We start from the raw sequence: 14,072 nt of genomic DNA, 5'->3' as shown, positions 1-14,072 counted from the left end.
CGGCATTAATAAAGAACTAACAATGATGTATTTGAAATAATTAAGGTGTAACAGCCAACCCTATTAAAGACTAGGAGGGAGCCTTACAAGGGAATGTGGGCTATACATAAAGTCACATGTCTGGAGAGAGAGAGGGAGGTGGGGGAAATACGCAGGGAACAACAACCGTGGGGGGAAAAGAAAAGGGGTAAACAAGGAAGGGAGAAAAATGGATAACGTATAACATACGCTCAGGTAAAGGTGATATGATATAGGGGGGGCAACGACCGTTTTGGGGGCAAAAATTCTCCTTCAGGCCCGTTCCCACAAACCGAAATGGTCACAGCTATCCACACTGATGAGCAGCACATCTGGAGGATTTGTTTCGTTTACCTTTTCCTCCCAGGCTCTGTTCAGTTCAGACTTTTCTCAAGAGTATCTGTGTATAATTATGCTATTATTGGAGAGATTATCCTTTCAGCTATGAGGGCATGAGTGTCAATTTAGCTTTAGCTGTGCAATGGTGCATTTTCCAAAGATTTATATTAGTATTCATACTCTTATGCTGGTTTGGGGGATTTTCTCTGGATAGTCTTTATAGTTGTGTGCTTTATTAAGAGCACATTAGCCCTGGTAGCTGAGATAATACCTGTGTCAGGTCACTTTAATATACACTTAGAGATTAGGGATTTGTACGTTTCCCTGACCGAAGCATTTATTCCGGTTTGCATTATTTGACTTCTGTCATTACGTTGATTGTCTGAGAGGTGTTTGGGTGGAGGGATATTATAAAGGGAAGTACCACAGACCATTTCGGTTTGTGGGAACGGGCCTGAAGAATGGGAAATTTTGTCCCCGAAACGGTCGTTGCCCCCCCTATATCATATCACCTTTACCTGAGCGTATGTTATACGTTATCCATTTTTCTCCCTTCCTTGTTTACCCCTTTTCTTTTCCCCCCACGGTTGTTGTTCCCTGCGTATTTCCCCCACCTCCCTCTCTCTCCAGACATGTGACTTTATGTATAGCCCTCATTACCTTTTAAGGCTCCCTCCTAGCCTTTAATAGGGTTGGCTGTTACACCTTAATTATTTCAAATACATCATTGTTAGTCCTTTATTGATGCCTTTGACTTTTTTTTTTTTTCATTTTGAGTGCTGGGAACCATCATATCTTTTATTTTTTACTGATTGTAATGCTGTATTCTGGCTTTATTTTGCTTTTGAATTCTGATAACTTTTAATATTCTTAACCATCAAATGTACTGATAAATATGCATCTACCATTTGATGCATGATTGCTTTCAGTAGGAATAAATCAATTAATTACCATTTGAGTATAGATAGATGATAAATAGCTATAGATACATAGATTATAAATACTGTAAATTAGATATAAGAGATGCTGTAGATTGATATGTAAATGTATATATTATTATTACTATTATGTTGCATACATTTTGCAGCAAGGAATCTTTAATAAATGGCCCTATTTGTTTCATACTGTAGGTTCAGAAGATGCACTTATTAGATAATGCAAATAGTGTGTATATGTTTTCTGTGCAATCCGCATGTAACCTGGAGGGTGTTCAGATAGTTGTTAAGAAGCTTTAACAGCAACTAGACATTACTCAGCCAATGCCTGCCTTCTGCCCATATGCTCTCTGCATGGTGCCGCTGTCACCACCGTGGAGGGTATCGGAAGCACCACCACCAGACTACACCCCGTGCAGGTGAGACAACTGTCCTCAATTATAATGCAAGAGATTGGTAGGTGGTGCACTCCTTGTTTTCAGTGATATTTAGTATTGAGATTACAGGGTGCAGCCATCTGTTATAATCACAATACAGGAAAAATATATCCAGGCATTCCAAAAGATGGTTTTGAAATAAATACCATATTTACCCGATTTATAGGGTGACCCTGAATATAAGGCAACCCCCTAATTTCAGTAGCTGGAAATAAAAAAAAAAGTTTATACACGCACACACACACACTCTGTGTGTCTATCTCTCTGTCTCTCTCTGTGTCTATCTCTCTCGGCTTGAGATTCCTGCCATGAGCAACATGGCTGGTTCAGGCCTCCAAGGCGGAGTTTCCTCAGTTTTACCCTCCTACCTCATACATCCAACTGCTTATTGGCTCACAAAGTGGGCGGGCTTGATTTTATAAGGCGCGTAATGTACTTTTCAACGTAACTTTATTGAAAAAAATGTCGCCTTATGATCGGGCAAAGTCGGTACTTTCTGTTTATTTAATTATGTCGGTGCATACATCCAACCAATGTTTCGGCCCATGTTGGCCTTCAATAGAGTAGCAGACCCTGACCCTAATAAAGGCCAACATGGGCTGAAACGTTGGTTGGGTGTATGCACCGATGTAATTAAATAAACTGCAAGTAGTTTTGAAATAAATATCTTTTGTGATGCCTGGATGTATTTTTCCTGTATTCTCATTTATACGGCAGTCACCCTGACAATGAGGAGAAATAGATCATTATCTTCGAGGTTCCTTGTATATTCCTTTCTTATTCCTCTTGAAGTCCCCAACACAAGTAACTGGAAGGTTGCAAAATTACCTTTATTTTCATCCTAGAAGAGCATAATGTCTCATGTGGCCCATTACACTCACATCACTACTGAATTGCATGTGGCGGCTATGTAAAACTAGTTAATTATCAATGTTCCCATCACAGGAGAGGATAGCGAAAGCACACGGGACTCAGTGTGGGTTCTGCACCCCTGGGATGGTGATGTCCATGTACACATTACTGAGGAACCACCCGGAACCTACCATGGAGCAGATATATGAAGCTCTGGGAGGTATATTCATCATCAAGTGCTGATGAAAGCAGTTTCAGTCATACAGCATAAATAATCTTTAGCAGTCATTTCCATCAGCTGCTACTATTAGTATTTGTTCCCATATTCCAGGATTTAGCATGGAACGTGTGTCACAAACGACACCCATGTGAGCATGTGACCTGCATATTGGACAAGGGTTAATATATAGCTATCCACTTTTTCACCTTCGTAAAGGTCCCTCAAATGAACAATAACTCCCTTTAGTCAGTCCCAATATACCATCTGTCACGAACAGCACACTTGTGAGCATGTGACCTATATATGCAACCAGGGTTAAAACACACGGCTAAACTAATCAACTCACCTTTTACCTCTGCAAGGTACTTCAAATGAGTTAATATTTAGCCCTTACTCAATTGCAATAATATCTGCTTCTACCACCCAAGAAATATGCAAATAAAATATGTATATCTGCCAGGGTCTGAGGTCCCTGTTTATTAAGGAAAAACTTAACACACAAAAATCTATTGTAGCAAAATGTGTCCTGAAAATTTATTTTACTCTATACAAAGCATGCAAACAGTTCATTCATAGCCCAAAGCTCATATTCAAGTTTTGTTTAAATATATATATACATATATATTTAATTTTTTTAATCTCACACACAAAAAGCAGACACCACAATCAACACTGCTGAATACATGAAATCTATAGCCAAAAAAAAATCCCTGTTAAAAATATCCAGGTTTTGGCAGTGCTATGAGAAAAATAGTATAAATACACACAAAGGAAAAAAAACAATAAAAAGCACTCAGATATTTCAAAGAATCAGGCAGATATGTTATAAAGATTATCAAAAAAAATATTTTAATTTAACACATCTACAAAAGACACATACACTTAAAAAAAAATGATGAAATCAACACACTTCTCCTGCACCTCCTAAAATTAAATACGGACTAAACATAAATATACAAAAAGATCAATAAAAATCAGGCACAGTATAGCTAAGAGCACATTGGGGACATAGTACCCAAATAACTCAAGACCGGCCGGTCAGCCAAACATTATACTAATAGTGAAATACCTGAATGATGATTAAATGTATCACAAATGAAAAATACCACTAAATAAGCAGTTGATGAAATAGAATGCACTGACATCGCATGACCATAGGACAAAACAGCATGAGATAAGATTGTACAACCTGAAGGACTACATGTGATGAATATATGAGTTAAATCCACAGGATACGCCTATGCAATGATGAGACTTGATTTAAACATACTGAGAGTACTCCGCAGTTAAACCACAAGAGTCCTACAGGTAACTATTGAAAACCAGTGCAAAAGAAAGCAGTACAGGCATACCCCGCATTAACATACGCAATGGGACCGGAGCATGTATGTAAAGCGAAAATGTACTTAAAGTGAAGCAGTACTTTTTTCCCACTTATAGATGCATGTACTGTACTGCAATCGTCATATACGTGCATAACTGATGTAAATACCGCATTTGTAACAGGCTCTATAGTCTCCCCGCTTGCGCACAGCTTCGTTACAGGTAGGGAGCCGGCATTGCTGTTCAGGACGTGCTGACAGGCGCATGCGTGAACTGCCGTTTGCCTATTGGGCGACATGTACTTACTCGCGAGTGTACTTAAAGTGAGTGTCCTTAAAGCGGGGTATGCCTGTAATACTCAGCTTGATGATATGCCAATAACTGCGCAGTGTCAGAGAGCAAAAACAAAAATGCTCATAATGCAGAGTAGTGGTAAGTCCATATGAGAATCAGTGTCCATAATGAGGAGAAAAAGTTGGCGTGTGGTCTACTCAACGCGTTTCGTCACCAACAGACTTCTTCCCGGAGTGGTGATGAGTTACTGAACAGAAGAGGATTTTAAACCGAAAGACTAATAGCAACGTCATTTGGCGCCAAAAGGTCAAACCGGGCTCTCCCCGGGCTCAAACGGCCCAGCTCCATGTCTGGCAAGAACGAGCACCTACCCCCCACGAGCCGCCGTGACGTGTGTGTGTGTTTGTGTGTGTGTTTGTGTGTGTAATGTATATGTATATATATATGTGTATATATATTGCTTAGATTGCAGAAAGATTATTACAAGAACATACAATTATAATAAATGCAGACCAGTATCTTAAAATAAAAGGATAAAACATAAATAGAAATGCCTATACAGTACATTGTCATAGGTTCTTTTCCAGAGAGGTCACTGGAGATGAAGAGAATTCACGTGCTCTGATTCCAAAACACAATTCTGATTTTCATATTACCTTGGTGAAACTTAGGTACTATTTCTTCCCCATTTAAACAACATAAACACAGCTCTGTCGTACATCAGCCACTGGGTTGATAGTTGTACGACTCAAAAGGAAAATCTCCTCTTCTGACATTTTTAAGTCTGACTGAATATAGAAACACACTCATAACTTAATTTCCCTAATACTTAGACAGACACGACCTTCACGGTTGCGTCCGTGCTCTCCCCATGCACGCCTTACATCTAAAATTTGACAGCCTAACGTCTATTTTCGCAGGAGAAACAATTATCTGTTTTTTGCACCTCTTACTCATGAAGTGTGTGGTATGATTTGATTTGTCTAATCTCAACAGTGACAAACCGTAAGGCCGCGCGTATAGTGCCCACGACCAGCGACGGGACGGGTGACTTCACCCGTCGCCGCTAGCGAAAGTTATATTTTGCTTTGCGGCGGCGTTGCGGGCTTCCGGGCATTTGATTTGTCACATGAGGCGACAGACCTTGAAAAATCAAATATACCCGTCTTCCAAAGTCCGCTCCGTGTATTTGTTTTTGGGCGGCATCGCCGTCGCCCGTCGCGGGCACTATACGCACGGCCTAAGTGGTGACCAGAATGTTACGGTTTTCTTTGAGGCTGACAGCCCAGGATCTGGCTATCATACACAGCATTCTGAACTACACATTTCACTTTTAGTGGGTCATCATTGATAGCCCCCTCCTCCACCCCCTCCCCTCCCCATTAAGCCCTCTTTCTGGATCAGCACAGACACAGGAAGGATCTTGACCTGTCATAAAACAATTATTGTATTTTAATACCATTTCTAACCAACCGTAGCCCATGAAGTACCAGATTGATTAAAATACTTAATATATCGTGCTATTCTCATCAGGGAACTTGTGTCGTTGCACTGGATACAGACCAATAGTGGATGGCTGCAAGACTTTCTGTAAGGTGAGAAAGAAGCTTTGAACGTGGGGAAAGGGGCAGATTCAAGACCATGGGTGGCCAACTCCAGTCCTCAAGGCCCACCAACAGGTCAGGTTTTCAGGATATCCCTGCATTAGCACAGGTGGTTGAATCAGTGGCTCAGTCATAATGATTGACCCACCTGTGCTGAAGCAGGGATATCTTAAAAATCTGACTTGTTGGTGACCGTTGGGGAGTGGAGTTGCCCACCCCTGGTCTAGACTCATCTGTAAAGCCCCCTCTGTTCCCAAGCGTCTATTACCTAATTTTAAGAGAAGCCAAAATAAGATTTTACATAAATTCTCTGTAATGAATTACTAGAAGATTTACAGTGAAGTATCTGATCAGAGAGAAAATGTAAAGACAGTTTAGAGAAAAAAATGTGTCTGATCTATCTGTCCGTCCATCCATCCTTTCTACTGTATCTATTTATCGGCCGTCTGTCATCGGATTATTCATCAATCTAGCTATCTATCCATCTGTCCGTTAGTTCGTCTGCCTGCAGGTTTGTCAATCTAACAAGCAAAGTATAATAATTATTTGACCAGGAATCAGACTGCTGTCAAATTCAAGAGAACTCCCACAACGGCCTGCCATCAAGTTGTCCTCAGGATAATGACGTAAGTACAAAGTTTAAATACTTCAATAATAATAGTAATAACTTGGTTATTTAGTTAAACCCTTTGGCCAAAGCGTCGTAAGCCTGCATACCAAAGCGTCAATGTATAACCAATAATGCAGGTCCTAACACTAAACTGTGAACCCTTCCTGTTACCTCTGCATGAGGGGAAGCAACTGCAATGAGTCTTGTCCCTTCAGCAAAATGCCAGAACCTCCCAAGTTAAAAAGGTGGGGAGGGGCGAGCTCTGGGGGGAGGTGCCACCTACCTCCATTTAACCAGTTGACCAGGGGTGGCCAACTCCAGTCCTCAAGGCCCACCAACAGGTCAGGTTTTCAGGATATCCCTGCATTACCATAGGTGGTTGAATCGGTGGCTCAGTTATAATGATTGAACCACCGGTGCTGAAGCAGGGATATCTTAAAAACCTGACCTGTTGGGGACTGGGGTTGCCCACCCCTGGTCTAGACATCTGTAAAGCCCCCACTGCTCTCAAGCGTCTATTACCCAATTTTAAGAGAAGCCAAAATATTATTTTACATCAATTCTCTGTAATGAATTACTAGAAGATTTACAGTGAAGTATCTGATCAGAGAGAAAATGTAAAGACAGTTTAGAGAAAAAAATGTGTCTGATCTATCTGTCCGTCCATCCATCCTATCTACTGTATCTATTTATCGGCCGTCTGTCATCGGATTATCCATCAATCTAGCTATCTATCCATCTGTCCTTTAGTTCGTCTGCCTGCAGGTTTGTCTATCTAACAAGCAAAGTATAATAATTATTTGACCAGGAAACAGACTGCTGTCAAGTTCAAGAGAACTCCCACAACGGCCTGCCATCAAGTTGTCCTCAGGATAATGACGTAAGTTATCCTCGTGTTAATATATATCACCTGCAGAATAGCAGATACCCGTGGAGTCCGAATGAATCACATGTATTCTGAGACAGTGACAATCAGAAACAGCTTTCTGCTGATCAGTGAATTATATTTTCCATCATGGATAAATCACTGCAGAGTAAAGTGCAGAATTTTAAATTATGTTACTTTTAGCAACAAATCTCTTTGGGGTTAGGAAGACATGTAACACATTGTTTTGGCAGTCTGTGGGTTGCTTGTATAAGCTGTATAACTTTTTTCTGTCTGTTGCATCTCTTGTTTTTTAGATCTCAACTTCGCTGTTTAACGAGGAAGAGTTTTTGCCCTTGGATCCATCACAGGAATTAATATTTCCTCCTGAACTAATTGTAAGTTATTATTCACAGACAGCGAGCTCATTAGGATCGTTAGCTTCTATCAGTTCATACAAAGAGGTAAATACATCTTTCAGAAATATCAAGGTAGAAATGTGCACTCTAAGGCCTGGGACATAGTGGTTGTATCCGGTGCTTTCCCTGGCTTTACACAGAGCGCCATCCGTGGGCGTGTCGGGGGCGGGTCTGGGGGCGGGATAATGTGACGTCACGGAGCTGGTTCGCCCTCATTGGGCGAACCGCTCACGTGACCGGCCCTGCGCTCCGGCGAGCGCCAAATCTGAAGACTCGGTGAGACAAACACACTTCCACAAGCGTGCGGACGCGTGCGCGAGCCCCTGCTAAAGCCGCTCTCATTGCGGCTGCAGGGGCTCAGTGCCGAGCAGCAGTGCGCCTCAGCACGGTTATGCGCTGACCATGCCCGAGGCCTTAGGCTGCGCTTATAGTGCCGGCGACGCGACTGGGTCGTCAATGCAAAACAAATGTATTGTCGCCGTCGCACGCGACGGAGCGACAGTGCTACCACAAATCTGGTAGTCACTGATATTTGATTTTTTTTCGGCGACGGCCTCCCCTTGCGGCCAATTGGGAGCTTCTCCGTGCCCCTGTCCACTATTTTTATGACGTCGCTTTGCAGCCAGCGGCGTCGCTTTTAACTTAATTACAACTATCGCAATGGCGACGGGTGACTTCATCGGTTGCCGTTGCCGGTTGTATAAGCGCGGCCTTACACTCATATGCTAAGGAATCAATGTTAAAAGTCACCTTATCTTTTCATTATATGGAGCCTATTCTAGTAGCTCCAAAGTGTGTCAATCCATTTCTAAAGAGCCCTTTCTGATTGGATGGGCATGCCTTGCTATTCTCTAAGGCCTCGGATATAGTAGGCGTGATGGGGAGGCGTGGCCGTGATGTCACGAGGCTGGTTCGCCCTCATTGGCTGAACCGCCCACATGACCCGGCCATTGTGCGACAAAAACAACAAATTTTGTCTCGCGAAAAATCTGCCGTGCCATCGCGCGCTCTATGGCCTGCCTCATTGAGGTGCGGCCTTTTGTTCGCCCCGCGCGGTTGCGCACAATATGGATACCGCCGTAGTCCTTCTCACATGTCACATCCGTGTCTATCAAAGCCTTTTTTAGAAGCGGTTTCACGCCAGCCCTGCCAATCTGATTGGTTGGCCAAGAAAGCCTCGTTCCCGCAACCGCAATTCTCGTAGCTCCGTTACGCCAACCGCTTCTAAAAAGTAGAATTTGTTTTCACGCCACCTCAAGGGTGACGAGATTGGTATTGCAGGTTACACCCAGAGCCTGAAATATGGGTTTGGCTGAGAGAGCAAAACCCCCAAGTCAGCCTGGGGATGGAGTTAGCACCACCTCAGGTCATTCCACTTCCAAAGCAACAACCCGGGCGTTTTGGCTGTTAAGCCGTGCGGGTGGTCACTTTTTATAGACATGCTTTAGAAGATGTGATGTGACTTCTGAACTTACCAAACTGTGCAGTGTGTCAATGACACCCTCGGAGCTACGAGAATAGGCCCCAATGCCTTATTAATGGGCCAGTCCCTCCTAGGGTCAAATTGTATAATTGGCAGGGACATGTTTAAGAGGTTATATATTTTTTAACCAAAATCACCTGTTGAAGTTAACTTATGAATATGATGAGCTGAGACTTGGGAGAGGTATCAGTTTTGTCTGGTGTCACTGTGTGTGTGTTCATGAAGAGTTTTCACAGGCAACGCCCCCTTTCATGCCCAACTCTTATCTTTATTGGCTTTCTGACAGGATAAGATGATAAACCAAAAAAACTTGACGGACAAACACCTCCCCTATTTAGAGACCCCGAAGAAAAGAGATTAGTGTTTGATTTCAAAAGAAACAAAGGGCACCATTGCTTTGCTATTTAGCATGGTTACATTAGTTTAAGGAAGTGATTTTGATTGCTATATCTTTTACAAAATGTTGGAGCTTTTTGTCAGGTAACAGGGATTTCATCTTTAACCACTTTACTGCTTCTGGCATCGGAGGGACTACTGGAAGGGTGACATTTTCATTAATATATCAAATATTCATATAAATGTCATGTATTTTTGTTCTTAGTTGATGGCTGAGCACCCGAAATGTAGCACATTGGTGTTTCATGGGGAAAAAATGAAGTGGATTACTCCTTTCAGTCTAGATGAACTTCTGGAGTTGAAAGTCCAATACCCCAAGGCCCCTCTTGTGGTGGGGAATACTAACATCGGTAAGTAGAGAACTCAAGTACAGCTGATAAATGGTATGTATATATTACTGCCAGCCTCCACCAGGAGATTTTCTCTTCTCTCTCTTCTCTCAAGGAAAATAAGAAAACAGAGTAGCGCCCCTAATATGTATTGAATGTTTGTCATTATTTATATAGCGCCATTAATGTACATAGCGCTTCACAGCAGTAATACACGTGACAATCATACAAATAACAAATAATAGAAATAACAGATCATGGGAATAAGTGCTTCAGACATAAAAGTAACATTTAGGAAGAGGAGTCCCTGTTCCGAAGAGCTTACAATCGCATACTCCCACCTGTCTCCCCTACAATCTATCCTAAACGCTACTGCCAGAATCACTCTACTCTTTCCTAAATCTGTCTCTGCGTCTCCCCTACTGAAATCCCTCTCCTGGCTCCCTATCAAATCCCGCATCTCACACTCCATTCTTCTCCTCACTTTTAAAGCTTTACACTCCTCTGCCCCTCCCTATATCTCTGCTGTAATTTCTCGCTATGCACCATCCCGACTCTTGCGTTCCGCTCAAGGATGTCGTCTCTCTACCCCCTTTGTATCTCTCTCCCACTTAAACCTTTCTCACTGACTGCCCCGCACCTCTGGAATGCCCTTCCCCTCAATACCTGACTAGCACCCTCTCTATCCACCTTTAAGACCCACCTTAAGACACGCTTGCTTAAAGAGGCATATGAGTAGCTCTGTGGATAATACTGGACACATGATACATAAAGCTTGGCCCCCTGCAGATGCACTAACCAGAATTCCCTCCTACTGTCTCTACCCGTTCTCCCTATCTACCAATTAGATTGTAAGCTCCTCGGAGCAGGGACTCCTCTTCCTTAATGTTATTTCTATGTCTGAAGCACTTATTCTCATGACCTGTTATTTATATGAAGCGCTATGTATATTAATGGCTCTATATAAATAAAGACAAAAAATACTGTGTGTGTGCATGTGTATGTATATATGTATATATATATATATATATATATATATATATATATATATATATATATAATCCAATGCCATACGATAACGGTTGCAACACGACATCAAGTGACAGCACGCAGGTAAGTAGATCATACATTTTCTATATTTGATAGAAGACACAAAAAACGAAGTTTCGGTCCCCCAGTGGGACCTTTCTCACCACCTTAAGAAAGGTCCCACTGGGGGACTGAAACGTCGTTTTTTGTGTCTTCTATAAAATATAGAAAATGTATGATCTACTTACCTGCGTGCTGTCCCTTGATGTTGTGTTGCAAAACCAGTAGTGTGTGTGTGTGTGTGTGTGTGTGTGTGTGTGTGTGTGTGTGTGTGTGTGTGTGTGTGTGTGTGTGTGTGTGTGTGTGTGTGTGTGTGTGTGTGTGTGTGTGTGTGTGTGTGTGTGTGTGTGTGTGATATGTGTTCTTCAGTATTAGGTGATACCTTTATTATTTGGACTAACAATTTATGTCATAGGACAAGCTTTTGAGAGTTTTCCTCTCTTCCTCAGGTCAGCAATACTGGTTTACAAAGGTTTCTATGACTTAGACAGGGATTGGAAAAGAAAAAAAAGGGAAGAATGTAGAACAGAGAGATGTATATGAGGTGGGGAGGTGGGGTGGGGAAGGCAGTGGAAGGGTGTTAATATATATATATATATATATATATATATATATATATATATATATATATAATATAATATATATATTATTAAAAAAAATATATATATATATACACACACACACACACACACACACACACACACACACACATACATATACACACACACACACACATACATATACACACGTGTGAAGGGATTGTGGCACACACTTAAATTGTATAGACCAGAGTACTGGAATAAATTGTATAGACCAGAGTACTGGAAAGGGTGCTGCTATCGGAATACTTATAAGGTATTGTACAAAAATAACAAAGGGATAGGCACACTAAAAATGTATTTTATTGACCCAACATTTCGGCTACTATCAGGAGCGCTTGATAAAGGCACTGTACCACTGTGAACTGTGGAAGATTTTTGTCTCTTTTACTCATTATGAATTATTTGTGTACCCAATGTTTTAATACATTTATCCATTTACCACTGAATAGAGCATTCTGATTGCTGTGGGCAAAGAATTGCAATTTACAATTTGCTAGAGTTATTATTTCAGTGATTCCCTCAACAGGGGATTTGGGAACCCCTAGTGGCTCGTAAGGTGTCTCCAAGGGGTTTGCCCCCAAAAATATGTAACGATGAATAGCCGGCCGTGTAGTGGGTTCGTGAGCCCGTGTGGAGACTGCGCACCACACTGCACCTTAGTATGGGTGCTATAGCTGTCAAAAATAGCAGGGGCTTCCAAAGTCGCTCCCCACAATGCTTTGCATCCAGAGCGGCAAGATATTTTGTGGGAGGTGACTTTGGAAGTTGCCGCAATGATTGACAGCTATGCCACCGATGCTGTCTGTACACACAGAGGTGCATTTAGAGCCTTATTAAGGGTGTGTTCCCGCAAATAGCTCAGGACAGTAAAACAGATTTCTTACCAATAGTGTGATTAAGCAATAAGATTTATTAATTAGCCATTCGCAGAACACATGTTTTCTAGCAGGGGGTGCACAAAGTGAAATAGGTGGGGAACCATTGATTTAATGACAAATCGTAACAAATATCTAATATTATTTATAACCCTTCAGGTCCTGAAATGAAATTACAAGGTGTTCTTCACCCAGTTATCATCTCTGTTGGGAGGATTGAGGATCTTAATGTCGTGAAGTACACAAAGGATGGTAAGTGTGCTTAATATGTGTGTGTGTGTGTTTTTGTTTGTATATATGTGTGTGCCTTTGATGTGGGTGAACTCAATTCCAATCAGTTCTCCTTTTGCAAGTCACTTGTCCCTCTGTGTCTGACACATCAAGCCTAGAATGCAAGCTCTTTGGGACAAGTATTTAGGGGCTTATTCTATATTTGCCCGAAGCTGCAGATTAAACCGTTTTCAGCTGAAAATTCCCATGGAAGTCCAATTATAGAGAATAAGCCCCTATTGTGCCTGCATGCACTGTTAGCTCTACAGTATATTAAAAATATATCATATTATTAGGGAATCCCCATGTGTGCTATGAGAGATTGGTTGCCATGTACTGCAGGGATCAATATCCATGCATATTTCTCCTACGCTTTAGGTATATCAGTAGGAGCTGCCTGCAGCCTGTCCCTGCTGAAAGACACACTAAATGAAACCATCTCTCAGCTCCCAGAGGAGAAGACAAAAACTTTCCGAGCTCTTCTGCAGCAGCTAAGAACTCTGGCAGGAAAGCAGATAAGGAATGTGGCTGTATGTTATCAGTTTGCATCTGTTAATGCTACAGAGTTACAGTGCACTCATTGAGATTTGTCCTTTTTCAGCCACGTAAAATGTTGTGGCCTCGTCAGAGTTCGCATGTGATACACCAAGCCTTCAATCCAGACCCTGATATAGGGCTGTTGTCCTTTAGCACAGGGGCGCGCAAACTTTTTTTTGTCTCCCCTGCCTGCTCCTCCCCGTTCTGAGCCCCCCTCCTTTGACGCCGCGGGGTTACGTGACTTCACGTCACGTGACTCCCAGCGTCATTTGACACGTGTGATGTCACGTCACATGATCCGCCGCATTGCCATGGACACGAGTGACGCTGGCAGAGTCCACGTAAGTTTTAGAGCTGCAGGGGCCTCACGCGATCCCCTGGCATGTAATTGAAATGCCTCAGGGAAGAGCGCGGGGCCTCTGCAACCGCCCGCGCCCCCCCAGACAAATCTAGCGTTCCCCACTTTGCGCACCGCTGCTCTAGTAAATGTTTTTCTATTTCACGGTTTCAAATGCCTCAAAAAGGCTCGGTAGAACTGCGCATTCTCTGCATAAATGTGTGATTTTACAAAATCT

At 42.3% G+C, this 14,072-nt stretch overlaps 1 protein-coding gene across 3 annotated transcripts in view; it reads left to right on the top strand.

Annotated features, from left to right (window-relative positions):
* Positions 1-14,072, top strand: part of LOC142499392 (aldehyde oxidase 1-like) — a 70,815-nt gene that overhangs the window by 10,119 nt on the left and 46,624 nt on the right. Inside the window, exons 4-12 of one of the 3 annotated variants that reach the window (XM_075608685.1) lie at positions 1,603-1,711; positions 2,675-2,801; positions 5,952-6,013; positions 6,577-6,648; positions 7,441-7,512; positions 7,815-7,895; positions 10,001-10,145; positions 12,850-12,942; positions 13,339-13,490. In XM_075608685.1, coding sequence (XP_075464800.1) covers positions 1,603-1,711; positions 2,675-2,801; positions 5,952-6,013; positions 6,577-6,648; positions 7,441-7,512; positions 7,815-7,895; positions 10,001-10,145; positions 12,850-12,942; positions 13,339-13,490 — 913 coding nt within the window. The remainder of the gene's footprint in view (positions 1-1,602; positions 1,712-2,674; positions 2,802-5,951; positions 6,014-6,576; positions 6,649-7,440; positions 7,513-7,814; positions 7,896-10,000; positions 10,146-12,849; positions 12,943-13,338; positions 13,491-14,072) is intronic. The other 2 variants (XM_075608688.1, XM_075608686.1) reach the window with 2 other exon arrangements.

The sequence above is a fragment of the Ascaphus truei genome, chromosome 7 (assembly GCF_040206685.1).
Source record: "Ascaphus truei isolate aAscTru1 chromosome 7, aAscTru1.hap1, whole genome shotgun sequence".
Lineage (NCBI taxonomy): Eukaryota > Metazoa > Chordata > Amphibia > Anura > Ascaphidae > Ascaphus > Ascaphus truei.
Note: the sequence above shows the minus strand (reverse complement) of the source record. Positions and strands in the feature narration are given on the sequence as shown.